Consider the following 24864-nt stretch of genomic DNA (forward strand, 5'->3'; position numbering starts at 1 on the left):
CTACTGTAAACTGATTAGTCTTAAGATTTCTTTTTTTTTACTATCAATGCAATATGGCAAGGTGAAGCTCCTGCTATGAAAGAGAAAGGCCATGTACATTGTACCTACAACAATGATAGTGATAAAACGTTGTATTGCTTTGCCTCTCCCTCTTCCATTATCTTACGTTCCCCATGTGCCCCAGGCTGATCATTCTTCAGTACATGTAATTTATGTCAGTATGTTCAATATTTATGGGGAAAAAAAGAATAAATCATTGTCTGTGTGTTTATGTGTGCCATGTTTGGTTAAATATGGACTCATATTTTTTTTTATATATATATATATGAATACAAAAAGGAATTCTCATATTTTCTATGTCATGTTTGTGCCCAGATGCATCATATAGTACCCCAATGCGTTTTCTAGCCTAGCAGTAATGGGAAATTTCTTTTAAGCAGCTTTCTGTAGTGAATGATAGTAATCTGCAAATGTCTTCCATGGTAGGTTTCTCTATAATATTCTATAAAGCACTGTGGGTCAGGGATTTCATTAGTGCAACTTATGTGCATAAATAAACAAGTATATTAAAAATCCCCAAATTATTTATAGTTCCTAATTTCAACATATTGATCGGATATTCCGCACTTTCCCGTCAGACTCACCTGTGTATCTGATTTTTCTTCCCCGCAGATGAAGATAACAGCCTGTCTCTCAAACCAAAGGTATGTCTGGAAGACTTGGTCAGCAGAGATTTTGCAATCCACGACCCTGAAGCCAAATGGATAAATGGTGAGTCTGAAGGCACATCACAGAACTTTGCCCATCTATCATTTTATTAGTCCCTCCATGCAAGTAATGAAAGCAGCTTTATTATATCCTTGGCTAATAACCTTGCAGATAAAGACAGATGCACTTCCACGGAAGTGTCTGGTAATTATACAGATAGGGAACATGTGATGGTAATGTAATCAGATAAATTACTTGCCTACAGTTAAAACTTGGTGAAAAAAGTATCTCATCTGTTTTTAGTCTTTTTTCGTATAGATTTATTAAGCAGATGGAATAATCAATTGTAATTGCCTTTCTCCAACCTGAAATATAAAGAGGGTATAAAAGGGTATAAAAGTGAAAAAAGTGGCAAAATTCACATGTTCTGAGCATGTTTCCTCTGGCCTGTGCTTTAAAGGGGACCAGTCACCCAAAAAAATTATTCCGAATCCTGTTTTATCACATTAGTCAAGCAAAATAAACTTTAATTACACAATATAAATTATTTGAATCTTTTTTCCTTCAGTCTGGGAATTCATAATTATAACAAGCAGGCAGGAGCCATTTTGTGGACACAGTTATTAAGACAAGTCTTGTATCATCTCAGAATCTTGTTTGTGCACCAGAATGGGGGACCTGATGTCCATCCCCATGTCCTGGCTACACAATTAAATGGTGAAGAGAATGGGGGGAATGTGTGGAGAGCAGTGACATGTAGGAAGTGCTGAATGGAAAGTGAAAGTAATTGCCTAAGGCATAGAGGAGGGGCAGGCAATATTTGATTGACAGGTGAGATTTTTAAATGAGTTTACAACAGCTATGAATGCTTTAATAAAAAAAAAAGAATTTGTATTTCATGTTTAATTTGAAAAGGACTTTTATTATACAGCTTTTTATGTCTGTGTGACAGGTCCACTTTAAAAAAAAATCCTTGTGTTTCTAAAACAAAGCACCCCTAGTGTGTATTCATGAAGGCTGGGCAGGAAGATATACGCACCCCCGCAACTCCCTACTCACCCCCCTAACATTGTGGTCCACATCCTTTTTAGCTGTGAGCCTTATTTGTTTGCAAGAAGAGTTGGAAAACAACACAAGCATGAAAAAAGTTCCTGGGGGTGCAACATAAAGGCTCTGATTGACTATTGGCAGCCTCTATGAGGACTGGCAGCCTACAGGAGACTCTGGTTTTTATACAACCAAAACTTGCCTCCAAGCCCGGATTTCAAAAATAAGCACCTACTTTGAGGCCACTGGGAGCAACATCCAAGAGGTTGGATGAGCAACATGTTGCTCAGGAACCACTGGTTGGGGATCAGTGCTCTAACATGTGCATAATTCAGTACCAGAGCTTCCTAGAAGCTCTTTCATCCAGGGACATTGCACTCTGCACCTCGTGCCAGATTATTGTAGAGTGCAGTATTGTCCCTTGGGTATTAGACAAACAATGTTGATTTCCATTCAGTTGAATGAGAAACAACCCCTGGAAGCTTGCGGTATTTCACTAACACAACTATTGTTGATCAAAACTCCACTTGTGTCATAGACCCAAAAGCATTCAGTGATGCAATCAGTAGGTTTCAGAGGTTATGCGCCCACACACGTGAAAGAACAGATGCTTAAAGGGAGGAAGGGGGTGCTGAAAACTAAGATTTTTAGTATATGAATTTTGAGTTAAACTTTCGTCTTGATGAGTTGCATTATAATATGAGTATGGAATCCAGATTTGTAAACAACATTTAGGGGCAGATTTATCAAGGGTCGAATTTCGAGTTATTTTAAACTCCCATGAACTCGAAATTCGACCAACTGCAATTTATTAAAAAAATCTAATTTTTTGTACTTGAGCGAATTGGATCGACCCGCAAACTCGAATCAAATTTTAATCGAATTCTAATCAAATTCAAATCGAATTCTAACTGAATTCTAATCAAATTCGATTTGAGTTTTTTCCCCCCAAAAAACTAGATTTTCAGGAAGACAGCAAACAACTTCAAATTCATCTCTGGACGTCCCCCATAGGCTAAGACAGAAATTCGTCAGGTTTAAGGTGGCGAAGTTTGGATAAATTTATAGCACTTCTTGAACTTTGAACATACCAAATTATAATAATGGTTTTTTTCCCGGAATGAGGATTTAAAGGGTACTGTAAGTTGTATCATTTTACTGTGCCAGATACTGCCCACTGATCATTATGAGAAGCATGTTTGGGCTATTCCTAGCAAATTGGTGTTTTTACAATTGAACGTGTGTCTTTGTGTCAGGAAAGATGAATTCCTAGAGGTAAAACGTTGACTATATTTGTCTTGGGAAATTGTTCACACAGGAGATCACAGAGATGAAGAGGAATACGTCAGATCTTCTTATTCCTTTTGGAAACAGAAACAGTTCAATAGGGAAAAAAGTAAATTCATGCAAAGCATATAAATATATACAGTATAAAGGGGTTGTTCATCTTTGAGATAACTTTTAGTATAACGTATTCTGAGACAATTTGCAATTGGTTTTCATTTTTTATTATTTGTGGTTTTAGAGTTATTTAGCTTTTTATTCAGCAGCTCTTCAATTTGCATTTCAAGCAATCTGGTAACTAGGGTCCAAATGACCCTAGCAACCATGCATTGATTTGAATAAGAAACTGGAATATGAATAGGAGAGGCCTGAATAGAAAGATGAGTAATAAAAAGTAGCAATAACAATACATTTGTAGCCTTACAGAGCATTTGTTTTTTTAGAAGGGGTCAGTGACCCCCATTTGGAAGCTGCAAAGTGTCAGAAGAAAAAGACAAATGACTATAAAAAATAAATAATGAAAACCAATTGAAAAGTTGCTTAGAACCTATAACATACTAAAAGTTACTTTAAAGCTGAACCACCCTTTCAAAGGATTTCTGAAGCTATTCAGCTTTTCCCTAGTGTTACTTCAGCAGTGTGAGCATTTCATAGGGAAGATGCGCTAGTGTTTGTGCCTAGCGAAATTTCGCTAGTGATCTTGCGCTTAGATAAATTTGCATACGGCAGGTAATTTAAAATTGTATGGAGGTCTTTATTATAAACGTTGGTGCAAATGCTTGAAGGTACCACTTTTTATTACAAATGTCCAGGGAACCTTAATAAAGACAAGAGAATTAAAGGAAATTATACCCAAAAAATGAATACTTAAGCAACAGATAGTTTAGATCATATTAAGTGGCATACTAAAGAATCTTACCAAACTGGTCTATATATTTAAGTAAATCTTGCCCTTTTACATCTCTTGCCTTGAGCCACCATTTTGTGATGGTCTGTGTGCTGCCTCAGAGATCACCTGACCAGAAATACTGCAGCTCTAACTGTAACAGGAAGAAGTGTGGAAGCAAAAGACACAACTCTGTCTGTTAATTGGCTCATGTGACCTTACATGTATGGTTTTTTGGTATGTTTGTGTGCACCGTGAATCATACGATCCCAGGGGGCGGCCCTTATTTTTTAAAATGGCAATTTTCTATTTATGATTACCCAATGGCACATACTACTAGAAAAGTACATTATTATGAAAATGGTTTATTTACATGAAGCAGGGTTTTACATATGAGCTGTTTTATGTGATATCTTTTGATCGAGACCTACATTGTTTGGAGGGAATAGTTTTCCTTTAATATAATGCCCTACACATGAGCCCACTGTAAAATGAATGTTCCATATGTTATAAAATGTCTGGAGAAAACCGGTTCCCCAAAAACAGTTTGTTAGGACTTTTGCAGGTAATCCCGCTTCAAAAAAGGAAAAATCGACCAGCGTTTTTGTAACTTTGAAGCATTTTCAGCACACAGGATATGATGTAAGTGACAGAAGACTGAGGAAGACCTAGCTTCTTTAGCGACAGTCTCTTTCACTAGCGAAACTGGCACCTGTTAGTGAATTGGCGATGTCCCTGCGGTTGGCAACGCTGGTGAATTATCGCTAGCATTAGCCACTTCATCCTTTTGTGAATCTGCCCCCATGTATGTGGTCCCACCAAGTCATGGACGAGATTCAATTCAATTCAATTTCTCCAAATTCAGTTCCAGTTTTTTTCCCAAAGACTTCAATAGAGTTTTCACGTGATAAACCTTGAGATAAGTTTTTCTGAATTGAATTCCTTCTCAAATTGAATCTCGTTCTTGACTTTTCATGTGATAAACCCTTTTCTCACTGAATTAAATCTGGCCAAAAATGTGAAAATATCCATAGAACCTCTTCAAATGTTCATATGTTTGTGTGTATGGGCAGCTTTACTTGCCAATAGTAATGGGCAGTGGCGTAACTATTTGTTACTGGGCCCCATAGCAAATTCAATTTAGGGCCCCAAAATATTTATAAGTTGGCCTATTTTACCAAGATATATTAAAATTGCTAATTAATTAGGTTCTCACTGGGCCCCCTACACTCCTGGGCCCCCCTGCAACCGCAGGGTCTGCTTCCTCTATAGTTACGCCCCTGGTGATGGGCGAATGTGGGCCATTTAGATTTGCCAAAAAATTTGCAAATTTCCTGCGAAATTCGAAAAACAGCGAAAAATTTTTTGAAACTGCGCTGCAGTCTCATTTTTGACGCCAGCGTCTGTTTTTGGAATTTTCGATGGCGAATTTTTGCGGCGGTTTCGCAAATTTATTCGCCGTCGGCTAATCCCGGGAATTCGGCCAGAATTTGCACCTGGTGAATAAATTCACCCATCACTACTTGCCAACTCTAAGGTACATTCATGCTGTCCCAGATAAGGTAAAGAACTCCTGATAGAGTTTGAAGATGATTAGGAAATGGTAGAAAAGTATTTGCTCACTACTACCGTTAAATTTCTTAGTATTTTTCCTGAATTACATTACATAGCGATATCTATTCTGCTGCACAGTGGAGGAATATAAGGAAGCAAGTAGAGCTTCCCTCTCATGTTCATACGAAGTAATCAAAGCACAATTTACATGTTATTATCTTTTCTCTTGGTATGTAGAAAATTGCTTTTAGAGGCATATAAAATATAGATGTTCAGTGAAGCTACAAGGGCTGCAGAAATCAGGAAAGCAGGCAAGCGATTACTAAAAAAAAAAAAAGTGTTGTTTATAGCTGACATTTCGTTGGTACCAATCATAAAAAGCTGTGGGATGTCAATAGAGACAGCACAGTTACACAGAGTGGCACTCTCCTGCACGGCCGTGGGTCCTGCTGGGGCTGTCTCTCATGCTGTTTGTTTAGGTAACATTCCCTCAATGCTTTGGATAAAATGACAACTTGTCGGGGAACCTTTAAGCAAACCCACTGATGGGCAGAGCCGGGAAATTGTGTCTTAAACTTTAAACAGGCAAACTGACTATTGTTATGAGGAAAAATAGGCTTTTTTTGGCTATATATATATATATATATATCCGTATGTGAATCTCATTATGTACACAAGTGTATGCATCTCACAGTAGAGAATGTGCCATATGTTTCAGGTTTTTTTTTTTTTTTGTAACACCTTCATAATTAATTGTGTAAATTGAATCACAGGACTTTCCTTATGTCGTGTCATCTGTAATGTGTAAATAGCAGGATGGATAGGAATAATGATATGAGAGATGACAAAGAAACCATAGGTAGTGTATCATTCTGTCCTTTTATATTATATACATGAAGATAGACAGACAGACAGACAGACAGACAGATAGATGATAGATAGATAGAGAGAGAGAGAGAGAGAGAGAGAGAGAGAGAGAGAGAGAGAGAGAGATAGATAGATAGATAGAGATGATAGATAGATAGATAAATAGATAGATGATAGATAGATGATAGATAGATAGATAGAGAGAGAGAGAGAGAGAGAGAGAGAGAGAGAGAGACAGACAGACAGACAGACAGACAGACAGACAGACAGACAGATAGATACTGTAGATAAATAGACAGACAGACAGACAGACAGACAGATAGATAGATAGACAGATAGATGTTAGATGATAGACAGATACTGTAGATAAATAGATATAGTGAATAAAGTACCCCCCTCTTGTAAAATATAAGGATATTATAAGTTACCGAGGAGTTCCATGACCATATAAAAGTACGAGGCCGAAGGCCGAGTGTTTTTATACAGGTCATGGAACTCCAAGGTAACTTAAAATATCCTCATATTTTACAACTGGGGGTACTTTATTTATTATAATACACAAATTTTAGTGAGTCATGTGACAGAAATTACATCACTACTCACCGTTTATAACTGATGACATCACTACTCACCGTTTATAAGGATATAATTTACAAGATATTCATGGCTTTTGTGTATTATAGACAAATATATAGACAGACAGACAGACAGACAGATAGATGATAGATAGATAGATAGATAGATAGATAGATAGATAGATAGATAGATGATAGATGATAGACAGATACTGTAGATAAATAGAGAGAGAGAGAGAGAGAGAGAGAGAGAGAGAGAGAGAGAGAGAGAGAGCGAGAGAGAGATGATAGATAGATAGATAGATAGATAGATAGATAGATAGATACTGTAGATACTGTAGATACTGTAGATAGATAGATACGATAGATAAATACGATAGATAGATACGACAGACAGATAGATAGATAGATAGATAGATAGATAGATAGATAGATAGATAGATAGATAGATAGATAGATAGATAGATAGAAGGATAGATAGATAGATAGATAGATAGATAGATAGATAGATAGATAGATAGATAGATAGATTGATAGACGATAGATAGATACGATAGATAGATAAGATAGATAGATAGATAGATAGATAGAGAGATAGAGAGATAGAGAGATAGACAGATGATAAACGGAGAAGACTAAGCACAGTAATGTTATATTTACAGGGACTAAGTATAAAAATAGATCCTCAGTGGACCATCAATAATACAATGTAAATGTTGCTTTGGAATGAATTCCATTAATTTTGTAGCAAAATATGTTATTACAATTTAATGAAAAGCAGCAAGGTTAACAGATGCAGTGGCATTACGGAGCATGCACAGGTTCTTAACTAGTGTGACCACAATTTTCCAGGTTAATAGAACCGAACTCCAATAGGAACTTAGCAGCCTCCACCTTTATCAGCCCTTAATTGAGTTCATTAACCTTTTTCATTGTCTAGTGCAACATTCATATCTATATTAATGCAATGCTGAGCTTGTGTATAGGACTGAGCAACAGCCATCCAATCAGAATGATAGGTCCATGGGCCGAGTGTAGATCATAGAGATTGAACAATAACAGGGGGAACTGTGTTATCTTCAGAAATTCTGAGACTGGAAAGAATAAATTGTATTTCCTGTAGGGGAGTTGGGTATGGTTGAAGAATTGGAGCTGAGTCCCAAAAGAACATGCCTAGGAAAGCAGGTGGCATGACTGGGGGACCAAAATTACCAGCACTGAATGTTAGTGAGTAGATGCTGTAGATTCCAGGGCATATGGTATAGAAGTCTTTAAGTGAACCTCCTGGGGGGGTGGCAGTCATAGGTAGTCCTACCTGTTGCAACAAGAGGTGAAGAGTTTCCTTCCCACCCTTTGCATTTATTCTGACCTGCGCACACAGTTTTAAAAATGTGCACACGAGTTTAAAATGTGCACATACCCAAGAAGGAATTAGAGGGAACATTGATGGCAGGTAAAGGGATTAGGAGCTTTTTCGCAGCAGTTATCAGAGCTAGTGAGCTTTCCGGGAGATAAATGAAAAAGGGGTTATAGCAAGGTTAAATGTGAATTCAGGGTATGTGAGGGAAAGGCCTGGAGCTAAGACTCAGCGAGGGGTCTCAGTATCGAGGTGGTACTGATGAGCTGGTTAGACATTTTTCAACCTGAACTTGACCCTAACTCACTACTTCCCAATCTGTACCCAAACCAGCCTGAAGTCCACTTCTACTCTTTGACCTGCAACCAACCTAACTATGCTCTCATGACTCATTTATGAATGGGATCAACCACCATAGGGGAAGGTTCAGCACTATTACATTGAGGTCCTCCTTGAAGTCTGACCCACCTTATTCCTAAGCCCTCAGCTGGGGCTAACCTTCTTGGACTAAACCCACCATTTCCGTCGATCCCATAGGTCATCCTGCTCTTCACCTTCTTCATTTGCAGAAGGAGTTCAGGAGGATTTGTCTCAATGGCCAATTGATCATTTATGCTCATTTTTGTGATACCAAAATTATAGAGCTACTGTTTCATTTTAGTAAAGAGAATTTATGTTATATTTATGTTAATGAAGTATTTTTGTCCTGGTATATGCGTCAGTAATTGGGATAAAGGGTGTTATGGGAGAAGGTTTGGTAACAAAGGCTACCCAAGTCATGGAAAATCCAAAGGATAGCAGGTATGGTCTAGTTAAAGTCCCCCTTTGGTTGAGTGGTAGGCCATTCCTATGAAATTATATAAATCCCAGTGGAGCACATTGAATACCGTAGATCCAATTTTTATATTTAAATGTTCGGCTCATGCTTTTGTCTGACTTGCTCTTCCCTTTACATCTGAATAACAAAGTGACATTGTGAATAATACAGTGATGGTACCCGAACTTGTCTAGTTGGATTCACGGTACTGTGCTATTCCTTTTGTGAGAGAAAAATAATTGAGTTCCGGCCTAACTCAGAATTTTTCCCCCCTGTCTTTGATCTCGTCTGTGATCTCTCCCATCAATTCATCTGCTATCGTAGATTGTGTTTTCAGTCTCCGGTATTATTTCTTTTTTTTTTTCCATTGCTATCTCTCTGATATCTTGGTTAAGCCTCCAGTCCTTGTGCCATTCTTTGCTTCTGGATTTATTTGAATAGCTTTTTTTTTCATTATTTCATTAGCTCGTCCCACATAAATGGTCTTTTGCTGCCCAAATCTCTCATCTTTTTTCAGTCTCTCCGCATTTAATTAGACCTCCCTGACCCACTTCTCTTTCAGCCCGTGAGATAACATCCTCTGTTACTCATTCAGTCTGTTTACTTTCCTTTCATGAGCCAACACTTACAATGTGAGTTTTATTCCCAGACTCTTGTTTTGCATTATGAGAACGCATTATAGCATGGCCAATGATCCATATTACTCTGTCAAATGCCCCTTTATTATGTTTCCTACATAGAATATTCTCTCCAACATTCTATATATTTTTCTTGCTTAGATCAGATGAGTTATGGCACAAGCAGCAGCTGCCGTTCATATATTACAATATAAATGTAACCCCGAATGCTTCCTTGTGTATGCTCTCCATGTGGCCTTCAAAAGAAGCATCATTTGTTTTATCTGAATTCTTTTTAGATGTATCCACCCAAGCTTGTCCGCTTAAGGAGTGGGTTACCTTTAATAGCCAGCAAGAGGCAATTATTTAGTGTGAAAGTTGAAAGGCAAGGTTGTGTGATATCTGGCCTTACATATAGATTAATGGATAGAAAACCTTGCTCTTTGTTATTTAGAAATATTCAAGGAGTTCTTCTTGTTCAGCCTGTCACAAATCTGGTCACAGAGTCATGTGAGATGAAATACAGTAAGTCTCTCCTACAAGTCCCACAGGAGAACCAGAACCTGAGGTTGCAAACAGGTTGGTGGCTCAGAGGAGGAATTGCAGGAGGGCAGAGAAAAGGAACTTCCAGAAATGTGGTCAATTCAAGCAGAGGTCGGTCCAGCCAGTAATCAGTCAGTATCAGGCACAGACAGACGTCAGTACAGGCAGCAAATGCTTTAAAAAGAAACACGCAAAGGTCAGGAACGGGTATCAGATAGAAGAATAAGGTTTGCCAGAAATGGCACAGACCTTAAGTTAAAGGCATTGAGCATGAGACTCTCTGGTGTGGCTGTGCATCAAAGTGTGCTCATGTGCCCAAATGCACGCACTTTGAAACAAATCTACGCGAAAGCCCCCTCTGCTGGCACGAGACCCACCAATATTATAGAAAAGATAAACACCTGGGCAACCAAAGGCTATTCCAAGCCCTCTTGTGCCAGTTGTTTGTCCTTTGTTTGTCATTTAGTACATAGAAGTGCTCGTGAGGATTACGTTGCAGTCGCAACTTGATGATGTTATATATAGGTTTGGAGTTATCTGAGAGTCTACGTAAGGGATTTTTGGACTTTTGAGGTTCAAATCAGTAGTGTTCTAAGAATATCGAGATCAGCAAATTAGAATTTAGCATAATCCTATAAACATTGCAGCTCCTGATTTGACTTCCCTATTGTGCAACACCACACGTTTTTACTGGATATCTTCCCTACAAGTCAACATTATTATTATATTATTATAGATATTCAGATATTCAAATACTTGCAATTGCATTACCTTCATGTGCAACATTTGTCTCTTGGAGAGCTGATAGCATTACTTTAGTTAGCATGCTGTGATACATGGTTATCCTACTCTGCGTCCATATATCATCAATATGGCAACCATCAGCTCCTTCAGGAGAGTCTAATAATGACATCACTATTTCCTTAGTGACACGCTGAAGTCAAATCTGTGGGAAATTGCTTATTGAATGGCATGATGATGTATGTTTTTTGGCTTGAGACAACTGCAGTTCAAGACTAATCATTTTGGTCATCCCTACAGGGAATATTTCTTTTCACTATTGAATTATGAGGACATTTAGGTATTGCTAAAAATGGTTAAAAATACTGTATTCAGACTCAAGGTGGTATTCATGTGGAAATTACACTTATGCCTTTCTCATCAACTTGACCAAGTATCTATAAAAAGAAGATACCACTTTTGTTTGCGACATGGAAGCAGTGCCAGTTCCCATTTAATTCTCAAAGTAGTCATGCTGCCCCCTATTTGTAATATTTGGGGAGATTCATGACTCCCCCCCATGTAAAGATGCATGAGAGTAGCATTAAGACAAATTATGCAAAAAAAAAGTTTTGCTTTACTGAGAGTGGAGTGGCAGATTTTGGCATAAATGCAAAATCTCATGTTTTAATGCCGAAACCTGAAATTTAGTGCTCTGAGTGGAGGTAATGTTTCCGGTGCAGGCAGAGGAGCAGCAGGGGAGTAGATCCTCAGTCTGTGTTTCTTCACAGGGTGAGATCCATATGGTAGGGCATTAATGCTATTCATAAAGGTATTTACACTTGTACATGCTCCTGGACAACTAATATGCCTGTTATGAATTTCTTGAAATGGCATTTATGGATGCTAGGGAGCCATGGAATAACTGCCAGTTTGGGCCTAAGGGTAATTCCAAGTTTGCTCAAATGACTTGCACCAAGTAAATCAAATGCCATATGGTTATTGACATTGTGAGCATTATCATGCTGGGAGGGATCAAATCCCTAGTACAACTTATATTTCTCTCTTTGGGCCATAATTACCATATAGGCACTCTAGGGTCCCTACTTCAGAAGGAAGCTTTAGGAGGGGGCAGCTCTTGGGTGGCTATATGCTTTAAATAACCCTCACCTGCTAATTCCCACATCAGCCTTGCTTGGGGGGGCGGTAGCTGACTGTCCATACTGCCACATGTGCAGTTGGACACTCTCTTCTGCACATTCCCCAATTGGGCAATGGACATTCTGGGGTTCTGTGCCTATGGTGGCACCAGACCATACAGCACTAGGTTCTTATTTGCACCAATATTACTGGACAAGTTGCAGAGGACACCCACAACTAACCTTCGAATTCTGGTTAAAAAGCTTTTTACAAAGCACAGATGCTAGAAACATATACACATCTGTAATTTAGACAGAGATAGTTTTAATGGCATCACGTGTGCAGGGTCATTTGACAGCCTTTTCCTTTAGGCCAATTCAAGGTCCTTTTGATCCAACCCAAAACTTTACAAATGAACAGTTTTTACATTTATCAAGAAGACAACTAGGCAGAGTAGAAACATGACTGCAGGTAAAATTGGATTTATCATAAAAAAAAAATACTGCATGGCAATGTAACATTATATGAGCCTTCTTCTTTTGGATTCCTGGGTCTATTTCAGCCTAAGGTGCAGTTTCTCCCTTGCAGCAAAACACGGTGCTGGAACAGACCAGGCAACTGTAAGCTTAGAACTTTCATAGCATGGGCCTGAAGCATGTGATTAGTGTCTATTTGTGTATGTTTGTGATTAGTGCTTCTTTATTCGACTTGACTGCAGCTCATAACTTGGTCGAGGCACAAACACAAGTAGGTAAATTCTGTTGAATTGTATACTCTGGGGAACAAAAGGGATTGCATATGCATGACAAGCAACATTATGTTTTGAAACAATGTAACTAATTAGAAAAATAATCGTCTCCTGTTTGCTAATCAGAAACGTTGTCGGCATTACCAATCAGTAGCTTGCTGCGGACGGTGTTAAATGAAAATGGAGATGAAAGGCTACATATTTAATCATTAGGAAGGGAAAATCTTTAGCGTCGAGTTAACAATACCTTCATTCCAGACTTTATTTATTGTATAAAATGTAAAACACACTAGTGAAGGATCTTTTTTATGAGGCATTCTAATAAACATTAGTTTTTGGGTTGTCATGGCACCTGTGGACCACACACCACTCAACATGTCACAGCTTTCATTTCAACGAAGGTGGAATGTTGATCCTTTTAAGTAGAAAGACATGACGAGCCATCACTGCCAAATAGTAACATAGTAACATAGTAACATAGTAAGTAAGGTTGAAAAAAGACACATGTCCATCGAGTTCAACCTTTTTTTTTTTTTTTTTATTAACTACCTATCTGCCAGTTGATCCAGAGGAAGGCAAAAAAAAAACCCATCTGAAGCCTCTCCAATTTGCCTTAGAGGGGGAAAAATTCCTTCCTGACTCCAAAATGGCAATCGGACTAGTCCCTGGATCACTTGGACTATGAGCTATCTCCCATAACCCTGTATTCCCTCACTTGCTAAACACCATCCAACCCCTTCTTAAAGCTATCTAATGTATCAGCCTGTACCACTGATTCAGGGAGACAATTCCACATCTTCACAGCTCTCACTCTAACAAAGACCTTCCCAATATTTAAGTGGAACCTCCTTTCTTCTAATCGGAATGGGTGACCTTGTGTCAGCTGGAAAGACCTACTGGTAAATAAAGCATTAGAGAGATTATTATATGATCCCCTTATATATTACAAGAAGTCGTCTGCAGTCAACCCATTATCAATATATTAAGGACATTGAAACATGGTATGCCTTAAGCTGTTAAAAATGCCTTACCCTTTAAAGAAAACAGGGATTGTTTGTCCACATATTGCAATATATTTAAGCTGGCCAACTCACAGCCAAATGTCTTCTTAAAGTTTGCTCCATTCATATCAGTTAAGAACTTTGTTTCCAAGAACCTTTGATTTGAACCCAATAGACTAATTCTAATTCATCATTGACAAGTTTCAAGTTTTCACCTTTTATATAGGAAAATGCAGAGGTCTGCAACCTTTTGGTTTTTTTTTACCAACGAGCCACACAAAGCGTTGGTGAGCAAAAAAAAGGAAAACGTTCCTGGGGATGCCAAATAAGGGCTGTGTTTGAGTATTTGGTAGCCCCTTTGTGGGATGGCAGGCTACAGGAGGCTCTGTTTGGCAGTACACCCGGTTTATATGCAACCAAAACTTGCCTCCAAACCTGGAATTCAAAAATAAGTAGCTGCTTTGAGGCCACTGAGAGCAACATCCAAGGGGTTGGTGAGCCACTGGTTTGGGATAATGCATAGCCCAAATACAACTCAACTGTCTTTCTCTTAAAGTGGAACAGGCCCACAAAAAAAGTTGGTATTTTAAAAGAGTCATGGGACCACTGCCATTTGGGGGCACAGAGAGCACATGTCCATAGGCTGCAACGGGCCATGACATTACCTTTACACGGTTCCATTATTTACTATGAAAGGATGACCTGACCAGCATGTGACCCTACATCTGGTGGACAACTATAACTACTATAGTCAGATCAAAAATGTCAAAAGGTTATCAAACCTGTAGTTCTTGTAGGCATCCATACAAGTTGCTGTTCTGCACTTTTTGGATCAATCTCTTCTCATATTCTATCTCTTGGGCATGCAAACACCATACATGTCATTTAAGCATTTAAGGTGGCCTTCTCTGAAAGCCACCACATTGCTCAACCCTACAGTATACTGTATATACACAATATGTAGACCCATCGAGGTGCAGTTTTCTAGTGTAGTTTACTGTATTCCCATTAGAAATGACTGTTGGTCCTGGAGCAGCCAACAATTCTAGGAAACTTCTAGAGATCAAAAACACATCATTCTCTTGCAACTAGCATACAAAGAGCAACAGAGAGGTCAGGTTGGTCTTTGATTGGAATGTACTATCCCCCCACCACATTTGCTGCAAAGGTCAGAACACTGCAAGATTCTTTCAAAAAGCTGGATGCATGGAAGTTATAACCAAGAACTTTGTGCTGAGAAATGGCTAGCACTCTTTATGCTCTTTAATTTGCCCCAGAATAAATGGCTGCCCAGTGATTTTGGGGAGGCGACCCTAGACCAGAGTAATCACAGCAAACAGTTTAAGCTTAGTTCCACAGTGGGCTGAATGGTAATCATCAAGTCATTGCAAAATTGCCCAACAAAAAAAAATCACCGCTTAAAGTACAATTGGAAGTAATCACCAAATCATTGGGAATTCAATCACTGGTAATCAAGCTTTTTGCTTCGGAGTCGACCTACAGCTACAGGAGCCCAGTAATGTCTATTTATAATTTACTGCTTCAAGTCAGATATGGAATGTTGTAATGATTAGGGCATTTCTGATAGATGGTAATGTAAGTCAGGTAGTGAGAAAATCAAACAAATTAATAAGGAAAATATAATTTCACAATGGGATATTATTTGTTAACTGATAATTTTAATTGCACAAATCATTCCAAGTTTAGTTATCCCAGACATCCAAACCACTGAATTACGACGGCATGTGACATAATATCATTAATAATGTTGTGCAGAAGTGACCTCCATAACAACGTAAGGGGTCTATTTACTAACATTCTAATTTTTTTTTTTTTCACAAATCACATTTTCTCTCTAAAAATTCATATTTTTTCATGTCTCTAAAAATGGAAGATTTATTAAGTGTTAAAAACCATGAAAATCCACAAAACTTCTCCAAGTGAGTTGAGGTCCCAGAAGTCAATGGAAGCTGTGCTGATCCTACTGGACCTTTTTTTTTAACTATTCCAGACTTTTACTTGTATTTGTCTGAAAAACTAACATTTTTAGAGAGTCTTGGAGATATTCAGATTTTTTTGCAATCGTTCAGTACTTTTTTCCATTCATACTTTTTATGTTTGTATCTTTTAATAAGTTTGAAAAAGTTCTAATACTTTAATAAATGGGCCTCTAAAACTCTGCACTGTAATTTGTGCTATGATGTGCATCATGTGAAAGAGCCTGCTACTAAGCATAGGGCTTGCAAATATGCTGGGATTCTTTAAAAAAAAACACAATCACGGGCTTCTTAGACACGTTTTTCTTGATGAATAAAAATTTCTTTATTTATTAGTTTCCTCTGAGGAAGTGCCATGGGGCATGAAATGCGTCAGTAGTAAGATGCTGACAAGTCTTTATTGTAAACTAATAAAAAAATAAATTTTTATTCATCAAGAAAAATTAGTCTAAGAAGCCTGTGATTTTATTATTGGTAGTGATGGGCGAACTTGTCCCATTTCGCTTCGCCGAAAAATTTTGCGAATTTCCAGCAAAATTCGCAAAACAGCGAAAAATTTGCGAAAAATCGTGAAATAGGAAAGTTCCCGAAAAAAACCTAGAATTAGGACGTTTTCACGAAAGAATTGTAAATTGTGACGTTTTCACTCAAAAATCGTGAAATTCTAAGGTTTTCACAAAAAATCGTGAAATTTGAAGGATTTCACAAAAAAATTGTGAAAATCGAAAATTGACGCTGGATTTTCGCAGGAGATTTGCGAATTTATTTGCTGGCGGCAAAACGCTGGAATTTGCTGCAAATTCGCGCCAGACTAGTTATTGGAGAAGGTTCCGCTGCCAGAAACATGGACATGTTATCGTCGGCAACCTATCGAAGAGCCCCACTCTGTTGAGAAAGAAAAATCTTTGAAAAAATACTGCATTATGGGTAAAAACGTGACAATTGGCATCCAAAAACTGAACATTGCACTTGTATTGCATATTATGCCTTAGGAATTTTGCTGTAAGAAATGTCAATGCTCATTCACCTGTGACTGCACTGGTCTGTACCAATTGAGACAAAATGCTTGCACCAAAAACATCATGTGCAGCCATGGGACGTGAGAGTTGCCTCCTTATTCAAAGATAGTGGTTGCATGCTCCAACTTACCCTAAGAACCATGCATTTGTTGCCGTACAAAGTATTTGAGTTTAGATGGGGTCAGTGACCCCCCATTCAAAAACTGGAAAGAGTTAGAAGAAGAAGGCAAACAATTCAACTAAGGTGCTAAGTTAATCACAAGCAGTCAATAATTAAAAAACAAAGGCCAGTTGAAAAGTTGCTTAGAATTAGTCATTTTATAACATACTAATTGGGGAATGTAACATGTTTCATTAGCGCAAAAAAAACTCCCTAGCAGGTGTTATCCATGTAACCTTTGCTTAGCGATGTAATATTCGCCAGTGAATGATTTTACATTGTGAGCAGCTCAAAACATTTGTAAAAATTGAATTTTAAAAATTGTTTGCGATTTTTAATTACATTCCCTTTTAAAAATTAACTGAAAGGTGAACAGCCCCTTTAAAAGAGAAGGAAAGGTCTTTTTACTTGTTTTGCCAAAAGTTAGTCACCCCGATGTGATTGTATCTACTGACCTGACACCCCGGGCTGGTGCTCCGATCAGGAGAAAACTACACCAGCCCAGAGTTATTCCAGTGAGAACCACGGAGCGATTGTCTTCTTCTTTCTTCTTTCTTCAAATTTCCCAGGGCAGGCACATGCGCAGTATAATGAAATAGCCGGCTTTTTCGTTAAAGTTTTTTTTGTTTTATTGCGCATGCGCAACTGTGAGAAAAAAGAAGAGCCCAGGAGAGGATCGCTCCGTGGTGCTCACTGGAATAATCTCGGGCTGGTGCACTTTTCTCCTGATAAGAGCAATGGCCTGGGGGTTTCCGGTAAGTAAATGCGATCACTTGGGGGTGCCTAACTTTTCGCGATCACTTGGGGTTGCCTAGCATTTTGCGCCCACAAGTAAAAAGACCTTTCTTTCTTCTTTAAGATACAGTATAAGAGTGTATTAATTGATTTCCTAACATACTGTACTTTAAAACCAATCAGATACATTTGCTTTCATTTATCTAACTTGGAACAGACTAACTACTAACTGCTTGTGATTAACTAAGCACCTTAGTTGTGCAAATAAGTTTTTCTGCTAAATATTTTTATGAAGCTCCCCCATTAGCAGCACTTAGCAATCCCATTGGGCCATGATGGGTACAATCTAGGACACTGCGGTTGTGTTGTCTCATCAGAATGCCTATTTATGGAATGGATAAACACATGAATATGCACACACTTGGGTTTGGAGCGCTGGAAACGGTGCCGAGAACCGAAGTGATGAAACAGGAATCCCAAACTATCCATCATTTGCCACTTCGCTCTTTCCCCGCGAGGAAGAGAAATGATACGAGCTGCGTATTTCATCTGAATTAGCCAATAATGTGTGTGTTGTTTTTATTTGGCACAATTATACAGTAATTGTTCATTGTTAAAATCCTATTAATGTTGCACTCCGTAACCTCGCAAACAGCCCGCGGGTGAAGTATTAGCTGAGTGATATCGCTGCTCATGCTTTATCTGTTGGCAAGCAGATTTATGCCTTGCAGATTCTTGGCAAAATAAATGAATAAATGGGATTGGAAAGTTCTGAATCTACAATATGGAAGAAGAAGAACAACAACAAAAAGAGAGACAGGAAGAGATTTAAGATTATTTGTTTAATTCACTTTGTGCAGATTGAATAAACGGGGCCCAAAACTGACCTCCTTCCGTGCTCACATTTCAGTTGTAAAGCTTAAAGGCACTTAGACGTATTGGCTTCATTAAGTGCAATACTAAAGGCAGATCCTTGGCTGTCTGTCAGAGATTTGTCTCCAGTAGGACGGGGACTTGGAGATTTATCTGTAAATACAGCAACATAATGCCACATATTGTATTATTCAAGAACAGACCGGGGAACCATGCCCACGTTTGATTGAGCAGTTTGGCTGATTCTGAACATACTGCCAAAAAGGACACGCATGGCTCCTCCAGGGGTCTTTTCAACAGACTATTCTGTGATACTGTTGGATTGCTCTCAATTTACCCATGCTAAAAGTTTCATCTGTCGATGATACTGTATTTTTTGACTGAATGCTGAATGTAATGGAGCCAATAGAGGTCTATTGGCCCTTTTGAAAGGCCAAATGGCTCACTATATTGGTCAGATAACTGCTATGGTATGGCCTTCTTTTTTCCAGTTGCACAATAGATGATAGTCAAACTGTTGAGCATGGCAATTGAATATTTAGAATAGTTCTTCTGCAATTGGATCTCACAAATATGCTCCAGGAACAAAATAATTGGGTCTCAAGAGCGGGGAGATGCTTATCGAATCTCATCCATCAGTGGGTGCAAGGTGTAGTACTTTAAAGGATATGTAAAGCCTACATTTTCCTACCAAGTACTATATATATGTTGGGCATATCTTTCCTACCCAAGCCACATCATTTGTACTGCATACTGTATACTCCCTCCATTTGCCAGCACCATCACGTTTTCCTAAAACAAATAACAGCTTTCACCCGGTGGCCATTTTCCACCAGGGGTGATTCTGGTCCCTTTGTCAGCAGAGGTGGGTTGCTGCTGCTGCCCCCTTCCCCCCACGCTCATCTTTTTGGCACCAGAGTGGGGTATGGGGACCCATGACACTAGTGCATAGAAGCACAATTGCACTCTCTGAGCTAAAAAAGATGAATTTCCAGTTTGAAACAGGAAATTTGGCTCTTGAAATTACCGCTTCTGGTAACCAGTGGGGTGCCACCTCCTTAAGAGAATTTTTCAACTCGCGTGCCCCTGTACCAAGGAGTTCTAAGAGACTTTGTAACTGTAACACTTAGATTAGCTCATCAAGTAGAGAGCACAAGGTAGGTATTAAGTATAGGACTCCCAACCTATGGTCATAGGCACCCATGCTTGTCCATAACTATAGAACACTATAAAAGGACATGAATGTGAAAGCCCATGAGCCACACACATGCTGCGATAACAATGGCAACAAGGTTGGACTGACCTACCAGAGGATCTCCCAGTGGGGTTTAGCCAAGGACAATTCGTAGGAATGGCTTCTTTTTCTTCCATACAGTGTCAGACTGGGCATCGGGGCCCACCGCGACTGAGACACCAAGGGACCTCTTTGCAACCAACAGGCCCCTTCTCCCTATGTTCACATTGGACACTCTGTGTCACGTCAATGTCACATCATTTCCTTCTCCTAACCTTGGGCAACCAAAAGGGGTAGTGGGACTGGACTGGCAGGGGTTTTCCCTGGTGTCCCACCAGCTCAGTCCAACCCTGCTCCCCTAGGTTTATAGGAAGAAACCTATTGCATTTAGCACTTTCTACATGTAACTGTTGAGAGAGTGGGCCCTAGCTGGCAGGCTCTAAGAGGCCTGGTCCAAAACTGCATGGCCTTTGCAATTTGCAGTGGTTGTAGTTACTTTGGAACCCTGGAGGAGAAATGGACAGTTGCTCCAACTCTTGATGAAAGCTCAGCCATGACATCACAATGTTCTTGATTACATAGCCCACTAATTGCCTAAATCTATGATCAGTAACAATATGTTATTCTCCTGGAGATTCACACGTGGGCCCCTGACTATTCATATTCACTACAAATCTAACTTCATGTTGCCAATGGTCCATACAATTCTCATAAAGGAAAATCCTACCTGTTCACATGTTTGGTGCTTCCACATAACAGAAGCCTAAGGAGTCCAGGAAGTCTATGTTCACAGCACAGGAGAGTTTTATTCTGCATCAAACGAGGCATTTATTCCTTTTAACATAAACCCTTAATGACAGGGTCCCTTCGGAATTCAAATGATATTTCACGATCATGTTTATATGAGAGAGGAATAAAAAGATGCTTTATGGTATGGCAGATGTGTGCAGTTGGGGCTTAGGCACAGCACTTATAGGCTCGGCATGATACACACTCACAACATGACTCATAATCCTTCGTCGCTTATAAGAAATATTTGTGATTATAATTACATTAACATACAGTTATGAATTCAGTCCTCGGGAGAGTAGCTTAGCTTAGATAGATTTTCACAGTGCTGACAGTTTGTATCATCTTTTTAGGGAAAGGCATCTTAAGTGCTGATGGGCCAATTAGTCACACAGCTTTATAAAAAGTCACTTTAATTATAAGGGACTTAGCAAACTTTTTTCCATAACTGAAACAAAACTTAAAATGCCACTTTACACATGAGAAGTTCTGCATAGATGTAGTTTTATGCTATATTTACAGACTATGAGCAAAGTTAGGGGACTGTTCCTGCTGAATTGTGCTTAGTACAGGGAATACCTATGCTGCCATAGTTTTATGGGAATCTCTCTGTACAGGCTATGGGGCAAATTCACTAAGCGCCGAAAGCACCGACCGCTAGCGTTAATTCGCTAGCGTTTGGCATTTTTGTTACTGCGCAAATTCACTAACGAACGCTGGCGTAGTTTCGCTAGTGTTACTTCGCACCCTTACGCCAGGTGAATTTTCGCTAGCGACGTAACTACGCAAATTCACTAACTTGCGCAGTGTACTGAACGCTACTTTTTACGCTAGACTTCCTTCGCCACCTCAGACCTGGCGAAGCGCAATAAAGTAGATAGTGATTGTTTAAAAAAAAGTCAAAATTTTTTCTAAGTCCCAAAAAATGCTGGCGTGTTTTCTACATGATGGGTGATAGGCTGAAAAAGATCGAAAAATTTTTTGGGGCTCCCCTCCTTCCCCCCTACATTTCCTGATTCATGGCAACTTACCTATACAGTGGGCACATGTGTAGGGCAAAATAAAATTTTTATTTGCTGATTTGAAGGTTTTCTAGGCAGTTGTAGTGCTGATACGTATTCCTCCATTGAAATTTGAATTTCGCGCCGTATGCAAATTAGCCTTCGCTAGCGTAACTTCGCTTTACATAGCGAATCAACGCTAGCGCAAATTCGCAACCTTACGCTACCCCTGAGCGCAACTTTGGAATTTAGTGAATTTGCGGAGCGCTGGCGAAACTACGCCTGGCGAAGTGCGGCGAAGTTGCACCTGGCGCAACGTCGCATCTTAGTGAATTTGCCCCTATGAGCAAACTTAGAGACTGTTCCTGCTGAATTGTGCTTAGTACAGGGAATACCTATGCTGCCATAGTTTTATGGGATCTCATATAGCTATTCAAAAAAATGAAGTAAGTGTTTACTTTTCTTCTCTGATATGCTTATGTCAGTTTATCTTATATGATAAATACATTTCAGTGTTAAAAAAAAATGAAGTTAGTGATTAATGTAAAGTGATATTGTTCTGACCAGAGAAATGTCAGATGGATCTTCCCTTGTCACTAATTTCATTTTCTGCAGAGAGAAACATCAGAAGACTCTCCTCTGCTCAATAGCTTAATTTTCCGATGACTGGGTCTAGTGTCTGAAAACAGGTGTCTGTTGTTTCATACTGATTTTATTTGCAGTGTAGAAACGGTTTATATCTTGCAAAAAAAGAATGTAAATGACAAAAGTGCTTGGAAGAGTGCTCTGTTTAGAAGGTTTATATTTCCTTGAATATAGGAAGCTTGTTATGACAGCACCAGTCTTGCCTTGTCTCCCCCACAAAATGTCTTTGAGACAAATACAGAGGAACCATATCAAATAAAAACACAATGGTCCTTGTTAGCATCTCCGTGCCTCTTGCAGAGAGTACAGATTAACACTAACGACGACTCTCCGTAGCACCGAGGAGTAATTATAACCTAATCTGGAACGCCCAGGCACATCTTTATTTGGCTTAAACATCTCCACTGATATTTGGAAACGTTGCCGCACTCGCGGTGGAATTTCTCTCTGCTCATAAGCTCCTCTATTTACAGTCTTTCACGCTGATACATGTCCAGTAGTATAATGATATTGCTACCCATTACATACATAATACATTATTCCCTTCAGGGGCGATCCGCTGTGGCTGTAGCAATCCAGGAAACATTGCAGTTTGAAATCAAATAAGCGTCTTGGGCTCAGAGCGCCACAGTGATTATGCTTTAAATGATAGATCATATTTTCCTATTCATCTGAGGCTTTTTTCCGACTCATTGCCCTGTTCTTAAAGAAAATCTCATATTACCTCATTATACCATAAGTAATAGAAAAAGATTTGATAGCATTCGTATAAAGAAGAATTTTTTTTTTCCCTTTTTGTAATCATGTGACACTCGGCACCGGTCCCACAGACAGAGGTTGCGGGTACTAATGCTGCTTCCAAAAACCTTTTTACCTTTTATTTCTGTCTTTAAAGGGCAAGCCTAAAGTGTCAGTGGGGTCTAAATAGGAGCCTTTTTTACAGTAGGTTTCTCTTACTGTATGACAATGGCCTTTGATCAGATATAATAAGGTCCAAACTGGTTGTCCTCAGCCCCACACATTAGCCCAATAGTCCTGTCCCATGTGCATAACAAAGATGTGCAAGCACAGTATAGAGGGTAGAAGTTAGGACTTGGCAGCTACATGTTAAGAGAAGACTATCTGGCCTAGTGGATTTTTATTGGAGAGGCCACCAATGGGAAGAGGAGGTTAGTGACTGGTCCCACCAGGGGGTTTATCATATAGAGTAACCCTCCCAGCAGTTTTGACTTTCTTTGTCCTTTAATAATGACAAATCCTAATTTCTGATGGTCTTAATAGAAGAATAGGATGATTGGATTTTCCAAAATAATAGCCTCTATTTATCATACATGCCAAATGCCCTTCCAAGTGGTCTGCTAAGACCACCCCAAGTCTGTTATAAGCCTAAAAAGGCTGTAATGGATGTTTTTAGGCAAGAACCACCAATACTATTTCAGTGTCAGGTGGTTTCTATTAAAGTCTACAGGAGGCAATATAGGCCAGTTCTCTTCTGGCTAAAACATGGTGGTGGAGAAACTGTCTTGGGCGCCATTAGTATTGGTGAACTGAGTAAAAAGACAAAGAAGAATTATAACACAGAAGGCAAATAAAACATATTAAATGCTACACTACCAGGAGGGAGGGGGTAGCAGCATTTAAAGGAGCTATCTGAAGTTTGCAAATGGGTTGACCAGGTGGCAGCCCCAGTTACCCCAAACACCCCAATCCAACGCTGAACAGGTTTATAGATAAGAGACCCCAGGGGCGTAACTACAGAGGAAGCAGACCCTGCGGCTGCAGGGGGGCCCAGGAGGTACAGGGGGCCCCATGAGGCTCTCATTGATGAGCAATTTGAACATATATTGGTAAAACAGGACAAATACTGGATATGTTGGGGGCCCTAAAATTTATTTGCTGTGGGGCCCAGCAACATCTAGTTACGCCACTGAGAGACCCCATAGCTAAATACCATCCGTAATGGGTTGACATACACACAGTCATGAGTCTTGTTTTTCACAATATAATAGTATATACCAATGTTATGGTTGCTTTAACCATGTTATACACCAAACACTATAATTTAACCAGTGTCAAGTGCTCTGTTAGCTTAGAAGGCAGCCCTACATACTCTCTATTAGAGATGAGATAGTAATAGAAAAGACCGGGGGGAGATGATCTTAGTTCTGCTCAGCTGGCAATGCAACACAACCATATGGCTGATATCCGGCTCCCTGAAAGTGAATTCCTCCACTAAATGGCAGGTACAACAGCGAGCCCCGAGTGTGGGAATGTTGCAGTCACTGGCGAATGACAAACATTTGCTTCACATTTATTTGCATGTGCAATAGGAATCAGAAGAGCTAGAGCTGAGTTTAATAAATCACATTCAGGTGTTGAATATTTAAGTAATGACACAGATGACTAATTGAGGCTTAAACCACAATATTATAACAAGTGGACCATGACTTAGAGGCCTCGCTCGCTTTAGAAACTTGATTTCATGGTGCTAAAATTCATCATTTGTTGTCATCTCAGTACACAAATTTGAAAGAGGAAATAAATATA

At 39.2% G+C, this 24864-nt stretch overlaps 1 protein-coding gene across 4 annotated transcripts in view; it reads left to right on the forward strand.

Moving 5' to 3' along the window:
• The window catches only part of LOC108718466 (dipeptidyl aminopeptidase-like protein 6), an 883060-nt gene that overhangs the window by 692779 nt on the left and 165417 nt on the right, over window positions 1-24864 (forward strand). For all 4 annotated transcript variants that reach the window (XM_041565794.1, XM_041565795.1, XM_041565793.1 and 1 more), the window contains exon 3: window positions 673-771. In XM_041565794.1, the coding sequence (XP_041421728.1) occupies window positions 673-771 (99 nt within the window). The remainder of the gene's footprint in view (window positions 1-672; window positions 772-24864) is intronic.

Source organism: Xenopus laevis, chromosome 6L, assembly GCF_017654675.1.
Source record: "Xenopus laevis strain J_2021 chromosome 6L, Xenopus_laevis_v10.1, whole genome shotgun sequence".
NCBI lineage: Eukaryota > Metazoa > Chordata > Amphibia > Anura > Pipidae > Xenopus > Xenopus laevis.